The following is an 8,716-nucleotide window of genomic DNA, read 5'->3' as shown; positions in this document are numbered from 1 at the left end:
GTATCTGAAGTCTCTTTTATATAGACCTTAGTGGTCCCCTAATACCGTATCTGAAGTCTCTTTTATATAGACCTTAGTTGTCTCCTAATACCGTATCTGAAGTCTCTTTTATATAGACCTTAGTTGTCCCCTAATACTGTATCTGAAGTCTCTTTTATATAGACCTTAGTGGTCCCCTAATACCGTATCTGAAGTCTCTTTTATATAGACCTTAGTGGTCCCCTAATACTGTATCTGAAGTCTCTTTTATATAGACCTATATATATGGTCCCCTGATATTGTATCTGAAGTCTCTTTCCAAAAATTCAGTCTTGGTGCAGAATTAAAGCCACTAGATCCAGTCCCACAATGAGCGTTCCTTAGCATGTGCCATTTGTGTGTCTGTAGCTACTGTGGAGGAGAGGAGGCTTCTTATGAAGTCATAAAGGGCAAGATGCCAGATTGGCCCATCTGAGCTTTCATAGCCAAAGCCACCATAATCATATCTCTTTCGGCTAATGCTCCCGTCAATGCTATTAATGCCATCAAAGCTTAGATTTGTAATTATAACATTGAGGAAATTATAAATAATGTAGTTTACATAATTAAAGACATTTGTAAATTGTTGCAGAAAGAGTCACCAAAATGCAGGAAATGAAGTGTTAGACATTCTTATTTTATGGGGGATAACCCACCGCCGTTATTATGTTCCCCCCCACCCTCGAAGTTGAAACAAATCCTACAGCCTTGAATAACATGGAAATTGCTAGGCTACTTGTTGGCGCTTTGTTGATACACACTTGCCGTGCACTTACAAGTCATTGGTAAGAGATTGTAGATTTAGGAGAAATGTAATATTAAGTGCATTAGGGCATGCTATTAATCAGACTAGTCGTACCTTTAAAAGCAACCACAATACTGTCTTTGGTGATGGCAAGAACAATGTGGATCATGTCACCAAAGCTTCACCCAACAAAGAAGCTGATATGTGTGAACTGATGAGTGAATAGGCAGCACCTTAAAAAAAATCCTAAATGAGATTAAATAAAAGCAGCTCTGGGAGAGATAATACATTAGGTCAACATGTGTTGCTTTTGTCCAAGAAGACCTGTAACCCAGTGAAGGAAGCGGTGCTGTTCTCCTGGGCAAACAGCCAATCAGAAGTGGGGAGTGAGCGGCAGGGACAGTCTATCTAGCAGCCAGTACCAGCACCCTGGTAGATGTGGCTGCCCCCATAATCAGCTCTACATGCATCATGGCACACAGTAGCATTTTTGTGTCGCACAGCTTTGCAAGTAAATAGAATAAATCCAATGTTTTTTTTTAGGGACCGATTAAGGAAATTATATGAAATTGTGAAACATAATCCACAAAAAATGTTGGAATAGGATTTGCTTGATAAAAGCACAGAAATTGACCCGGCTGGGTTTTGTTCAATGTGCTTTTGCCATGGTCCAAGGAGGCAGGCAGTAAAAGCACAAATCCCAATGAAATCCAGGTAGCCAACATGTGTGTGTTTCCAAATTCAGGAGACAAGAGGTTGTGGAGAGTCTAGGGAAGGGAGAGAGGCATGACAGCAGTCTTGGCAGGTCTCTCAGCTGTCCATGCAACACGTTGGATAGGGATGCTGGCAGTGGCTTAGCTGAAGTTTGAATTAAAATCTAAAAACACCTCTTCAATGACCACTGAGCAAAAAAAAAGAATGCTCTGGATATGCTGCAGTTTGATTAGGAGTGTGCCATAAGTCAAATCAACCTTATTGTCAATTCAGCTATATGTGCCAGACATACATACATACAGGAATTGAAAACAAAATAACAACAGGTACAACGAGTGTAAAGATAAAACATAACCAATACATCCAAATAAATTATATACATTTTATAAAAAAATATGTAATATACTGTATATACAATGCAATAAATAAATTATTTTTAATATGCCTTTAGTAGTAATTGTTGTTGTTGTAACTGTAGTGGCTAGTGGTAGTTCCCATTGATTGTGTAATGAGCAGCCATGCAGTGCATTGTGGTAGTGTCGTAGGGGCTTTGGAGAAGCGTTGCTTCAAGTTGCCCACTCCTCATTGGCATAAAGGCTCCTTGGCTTTTCTATACCTCCCATTTCAGTCCCAAATTTGGGGGTCAGATGTCAGAGGGACTCATTTTAGGAAGGGCTAGTAAATCACCCCCACCCATCTAGTCAGTTGGTCATTTTTTCCCCTCCCAATTGCTGCCAGCTTGTTGGGGGGATTCTAAAAGGTCCCATGATATGGTGCTCTTTGGGTGCTTTTTATATAGACCTTATTGGTCCCCTAATACTGTATCTGAAGTCTCTTGTATATAGACCTTAGTGATCCCCTAATACTGTATCTGAAGTCTCTTTCCCAAAATTTAGTCTTGGTGCAAAATTACAGCCACTAGAGCCAGTCACATAATGAGCTTTTCTTAGTATGTACCATTTCTGAGTCTGTAGCTTTTGAGCAGAAGAGAAGGGTGGGCAAGGTGGAGGCTGGGGTTGTGGCCTTAACCAACCGCCACTTAGCTCGTTTGAAAGCCATGATGTCTCTCTCTCATTGGTGGGCCAAATTCTCTGGGCGGGCAAAGCAGAGAAATGAGAGGTAATCTTGCCCCTTATGACCTCATATTTGTGTTTTACACCTGTCGCCATTTCTAGCCACTGGGGGACCATAGGCAGGCTGGGGGAACTCAAATTAACGTTATAAAACCTCATAAAGTAAAATTGTCATGCCATGGGACCTTTAAGCGAGTTATTTCTTTTTAAATCTTGCGTCCACTGAGTAACTCCAGTGTCACGGGGGCCATCCATTCTAGCATCAACCGTATCTTATCCAGCGTTCCAAAAGCTCCACCAGGGAGACATATCGTATGTGCATTTGGATACAAACTACTGTCGTGTAAAAACAGTGTGTCCATGAAACAGGTCCTACAGAACACGTCGCTTGGATTTGAAGTCATCCCTAAGCAACCAAACATGTTTGTATGTACATTTTTAGCAAACACTGTTGAGCCAGTCGACGATAACCCACAGAACCACCCTGATCAAATCTTTTCAAACCAGATCCAAAAACAGTCACATGAATAATTTTTTGTCATGTATATTTCGAAGTAATAGAGAAGAGTAGAAAAGAGTAGAAAAGGCACTGGTGTATTTAGCCGTTACGGTATTGTTTTGGTTTGCTTTGATATATTTTATAATTTCCAGAGTCCATGACTACAATAACAAAATGAACACAATGAAACCTCATACGTTACTATGACATCACACAGTCGGAGTTCAGACAGAGAGTGCATTGGAGAGCTTGCTGATTGAGGCTGTTTGTTCCTCCACTATTACACTGCACTTGTTTTCTCAGCATCTCGTCCAACGTTTCTCTGTCACTTTAATTGCCTCTTTTCTTTCCTCACATTTAGCACCATTTACATGTACTGTGCTATTGTTATAGGAATAAGTCACCAAACATGCTTTTTTTAACCACATGAAGTACATATATTCCTCCTTTAAACATCTTAGTCCTGTTAAAATACAAGCATTTGTTCATAGATGTGTGCGCCACGTAAGCTTAGATAAGTGGACACTTGATGCACGCAGCGAATTGAGTCACTTCAGCAGCAGAGGGTACAATTTATAATGGGTACTTAATCAAATATACAAAACACAAATGTACAAAAAGGAAATAGACCAATTAATGTTTAAAAAAAACATGCCAACATAATTTGTTGGGGCAAGCAAAGATAGAAAAAAATAGAATAATGTACCATGTCTGCTTTACATAATGCTTTGTTCCTTTTTGTGTTCCTCAGGTGGGAGGGAAGGACAATCCTGCTGTCGACCCCATAATCCACGGCCTGAAGGGGGTGGTCCATCACGGTGAGTGGCAGTCCCCCCACCCACACACACACACACACACACCTACCCAACAGTGCACTGTTACTTTACTATACAACTTTATTGTCAGTTTAAACTGATATTCATTTTGCGTTCCCAGTCGCCCCCTCCACACACAAAGAAGACACATCAGCAGCCATGGCAAAGGAACATGTTTCATGATGTCCTTGGATCCAGATCTTTCCTGGCAGCACAGTTATTTTGGTTTAGCAACAGGATAGACTGATGTATAAAAGGGTTCTGGAGCCTGTTTTGACTAAATGAAGGGACTCTTGAATGCCAGCCCTTATGTTAGTGAAGTGCAGTTCTGTCCCTGGTGGCCAGAAGATGGAAGAGATACTGTTTTCAGAGGCATTGCTGTGCTTAAGCTTCTGTCATCAGTGACCAGCCTTTGGTAGATTGGCCTTGTCGACCTGCTGTTACGTATTCTGTGTTGAAAGATCGACTAATGTAGCCTACATCGTCAGTCTAGGATTCAGTTCCCTGCATTTGCAGGGACACACACACAGGGATTGTGTTCAGTTTAGCCAGTTTTTTTAGCAGTTGAAATGGAAAGCCTTAAATGAGGTTTACCCTGTCAACCGGTCATTGGAAGAGCTGCCAGCCAATCAGGTTCCAGGGATGTGACGACTCCAGATTAATTCAGTTGAACTAATTAAATACAATGTGCAGTTGCATTTATCTGCAAGCTATTACAGCAGAAGAATATTCCTGTCATGAGCCATGATATATTTAAAAACTAGACCCGAGTCCAGACCCGCTTAACACACACTGATGGGGCATAATATCTGAACTGTAAATTTGCTTTGCTAATTCCCTCACTGTGCTCAGGAGGGATGTGGAATTAGCATTGTAAATTAGTTCTGCTAACAGAGTCCTTATCTATCAGAGCTATGGTGGCATATAGAGAGAGAGAGAGAAAATTCTTTTTTTTGTATTGAATGCTACAACCCAAACTCCAAAGGCAACGGGAGGTAATATTAAGGTAATAGGAAAAAATAAACTAAAACAATTTCTGGTAAGAAATAAACATTAGCATGAATGTAAATTGCTCCAATATACAGTAAATATTGAAATGGAATGAAAAGAGACAAACTGTAAAAGCCTAGCTGGCTGGCAAATGTTCGCCGGGCACGTCAGCTAGAGTCTCAAGATATCACAACACCACACGAAAACCCTTGGCCACACTTTATGAAAGTGTGTGAACAGTCCATTAACAGAGGTTAGCGTAGATGCTGTAAAAGCATCCGTTATGTCATAACTGGAAAAATTAAAAAAATTAAAGGAACATGCCAACTAATTGGGACTTTAGCTTATTCACCGAGTTTGACACGTCCATAAATTCCCTTCTCACCTCCGTCCGTGTTGTAACTCTGATGCCCACAGCATTAGCTTAGCCTAACAAAGATCCTGCAGGTAACCAACTAGCTACTCCTTCCAAAAAGTGACAACACCAACATGTTCCTATTTACATGTTGTGATTTGTACAGGGTATACAGGGTCACAGGGTGTACAAATAACAAGGTCACATTCTAGTCCTATACTAACTGGGAACTAGATTTGTGTTCCTCTAACAGAGAGGACGGAATGGTTTCCTCAATAGAAAAGATGTTTACGCTCTACCGACTGGCTACTGCGAGAGTTTATAAGACATGTGGTTCATCTAGTCACGTGCCAGGTCTTTTTTGAAAGTGCCTCCCTTTCCCAGACTGGTTCCAATGACAGCTTCTCAGATGGTTCTTAACAAGCTTGACATTGCAGCAGGTTAGGCAAATGTGCCGAAATCTAAAACATTTATAGACTCAAAGCACACTCAGAAAGCACAGACCTCCGCTATGGTCAATCCACTCCAATAAGGGCTCTTCCTTGGTCCATGCTACACCTTTCCACCAAGTTTCATGAAAATCGGGCTAGCAGTTGTTGTTTTTCCCCTCTAATCCTGCCATCAGACAGACAAACCACCTGAACCAAATACATAACCTTCTTGACTGGGGTAATGATAAAGAGAAAGGAAACTTTCTCGAACTCACATGAGTCAAGTGTGAAAATGTGACATTACTTACTGTGATGGCCGCAGTGGCAGCCACTCATGGAAACAACAACAACTCATGGTAACTTTTGAGCACATTACACAAGATGAATAACTGGACACACACTTTATTTCTACAAACAGTTTTATCAGTTATTTGACTTAGTTTTCTATTTGGGTGCACACATTTACTTAACTTTGTCAATTTAGCTAATTTCAGGTTCATCATCTTTGTTTAAGTTCCATTCTGTGAAATTAATACCTTCCTTTTTGAGGTACCAGTTCCTGGATAGCTGCTGCTGGGGGTCATTGGCTAACAGACAACATGACCTCCAGATGACTCTAAGCTGTTTAAATAGGGAATGGATAATGGGACCGCGCCATGTTTTCCCCATATCATGGGGGTGGCAGAGTATTATTTTATATTATTGTAAAATTTTTGAGTTGTGTTCTTTTCTTTGCTAGTTAAACTTTGGTTTGATTGATTTATCATTAGTTCATATTAGGTAGCATTGGTTAAACATGGGTTGTAGTTTTTGTGGTTTGTCTATATATCTATATATATATATATGTCTATAGAATGTTTTGGCTACCCCCTTTGTGTCAGAATGGGCTGATCAGCCACTATATTAGTTCCCCCCACGTCTCAGTCTTGTTAGGTCTGTTTATTTTTTCTAGGTCTGTTTGGTCCAGCTTATGTTAAGGTTATGGTACCTGAGTTAAGTTCGGTTTAGTTGACCTCTTTTATGGACCCAGAACCTTCTGTTTTCTGCAAATTAGTTGTTGTTTTTTGTTTTGTAATAAAAAGCTATATTCTTTTTGAAAACCTACTTAATGACTCCTCATGCCTGCCAGCTTGGTCCCTCACATTTACCTAACAGAAAAACAATCCGTACCCTAGAGAGGTCAGTTTTGGCCTGTCTCTTTAACTGCAGGTGTATTATTCTTGCATTAAGTCATGCATGAGATTCTATTAACTCTTGTACAACCCTGATAGATCATGAAGTACTACAAGAATTAAGTCATGCATGAATTTGTGATAATGTATGTACTCTTAACATAATGTTTTACCTATACTATTTCATCAAACTTTTAACTGCAGGGTATTTTGAGCTTTGACTGTAACTACTCTTAAAAAAGCTCTTAGCCTTTTGCATCATTTAGTGCCTCACATTTAAAATTCACACAATAAATTAGGACATCTGGGATGACTGTGCGTTTTTTTCCCCTCACATTAATCTATTTTACATCCATATTTTGTTAGCACTGTATGCCCTCAGTCAAAAAGCAGTTGTCTCCTGCACGCAGCCCTGGAGTGCATCCCTGTCATGATCAAAACATTTATCCTAAAGCAATGTTCTGTCTTGTCCGCCCCAAAGGGGCCCGCTCGCCTTGCAACAACAGGACAGCTTCAGAGTGAATTTTAGAGCTTTAGCATACACAAATAAAACTTTGATAAAACCCCACTTCATGATATTTGCACTTTATCTCCTGCTCAGCTGTCTTGGAAAAAAAACTAGCCTGCCTCCATAATTCTTCTAACACAAAGACCACTCAAGTTCAATCAAGGCCGCGCTCCCATCGCTCCCACAGGGAAGGTGGTTGCCTAATTTGCTCCGTCTCTGCCGGTGTTACTCTGTGGAGCAGCGGGTGGTTAAATCTTTCCCAGCACTCGGTGCTCTTTTGCTCTTGTTGCCGGGCTCGTCTGGCAGACATGCACCGCAGGTCTGACTCCTCTGTCTTTGTACTCCATGCCTTGTTGCATTTTACATAAAACCTCGATGGAACAAATGCCCTCTGACTAGTTTGCCAGTGAGCGGCTCGACGCCATCCCTGTGAAAATCAGCCTGGTAAAAAGGCTGAGAGTGATTTGCATAGCGGACTCATGAAAGGGTTTTTGGCGGGCAAAGAGAGGAGCCCATTGTCGACACAGGGTTTGCAGGGACTTTAGAGGCAAATGCAAAAACTGATAATGTTGTGGTGGGATGATGGTAAAGACATGAGGCGGCGGCGGAGAGGAGGAGGAGTGCAGTGATAGCCCTCACATGCTCTCATACGTTACATTTTAATGTTGGCTGCAGTGAATTATTTGTATTATCTATACACATCCTCATTACGATTGCAGAGATCATCATCATTACAGCAAAAAAGGTTCAAGCACACATGTAATCCTCACACAACAGACTGCTACCAAAGTGTGGTCCTCATCTTTAACTCCACGGGGGGATAATTGGACCGAATAGAACATGGAACACAAGGCTAGCAGTGCACAATGACATCATGTTAGAAAGCACAGACAAAACGATTTTCCGGCCTATCTCTGTAGGGGTCCTTTCCATGTTGTCAGACACTTACAATAATAATCAGAACCTGTCAGTGGCAAAAACGGGACTTTTAGTGGATGGACATTGACGATGCACTACTTTTTTGCCCTACTGGACCACATTGCAGCCCGTTGTACGGCTGCTTGTTACAACGTTCTCGCTTAAAACTGGACCAATTTCAAAGATTTTTGTTCACATCAGCCACTCAGACACAAATGCATGGCATTTAGAGTAGAGTCCAGGATGAAAGAAACAGAATTACCCTTTAACACCAGGTAGTGTTTCACGGCACTCCAGGTTTAAAAATATCAACGGTGTTTCTCTTCTTGTCCTGCTGTGCTCTGCTGCTCCGTAACCACACCCACCATTATAATCATACTCATATATACAAATATACTGTATATACAGTGGGTACGGAAAGTATTCAGACCCCTTTAAATTTTACACTCTTTGTTTCATTGCAGCCATTTTCCAAAAA

At 41.0% G+C, this 8,716-nt stretch overlaps 1 protein-coding gene and 1 long non-coding RNA gene across 3 annotated transcripts in view; one reads left to right on the top strand and one right to left on the bottom strand.

The window, feature by feature from the left end:
• The window catches only part of LOC117943172 (receptor-type tyrosine-protein phosphatase gamma-like), a 455,813-nt gene that overhangs the window by 334,229 nt on the left and 112,868 nt on the right, over positions 1–8,716 (top strand). For both annotated transcript variants that reach the window (XM_034869129.1, XM_034869128.1), the window contains exon 6: positions 3,801–3,867. In XM_034869129.1, the coding sequence (XP_034725020.1) occupies positions 3,801–3,867 (67 nt within the window). The remainder of the gene's footprint in view (positions 1–3,800; positions 3,868–8,716) is intronic.
• LOC117943202 overlaps positions 1–8,716 on the bottom strand; it is a 57,499-nt gene that overhangs the window by 17,084 nt on the left and 31,699 nt on the right. The window lies entirely within an intron of this gene.

The sequence above is a fragment of the Etheostoma cragini genome, chromosome 4, assembly GCF_013103735.1.
Source record: "Etheostoma cragini isolate CJK2018 chromosome 4, CSU_Ecrag_1.0, whole genome shotgun sequence".
In the NCBI taxonomy this organism is placed as follows: domain Eukaryota; kingdom Metazoa; phylum Chordata; class Actinopteri; order Perciformes; family Percidae; genus Etheostoma; species Etheostoma cragini.
The sequence above is the reverse complement of the archived record's forward strand: the minus strand, read 5'-3'. Positions and strand labels throughout refer to the sequence as shown.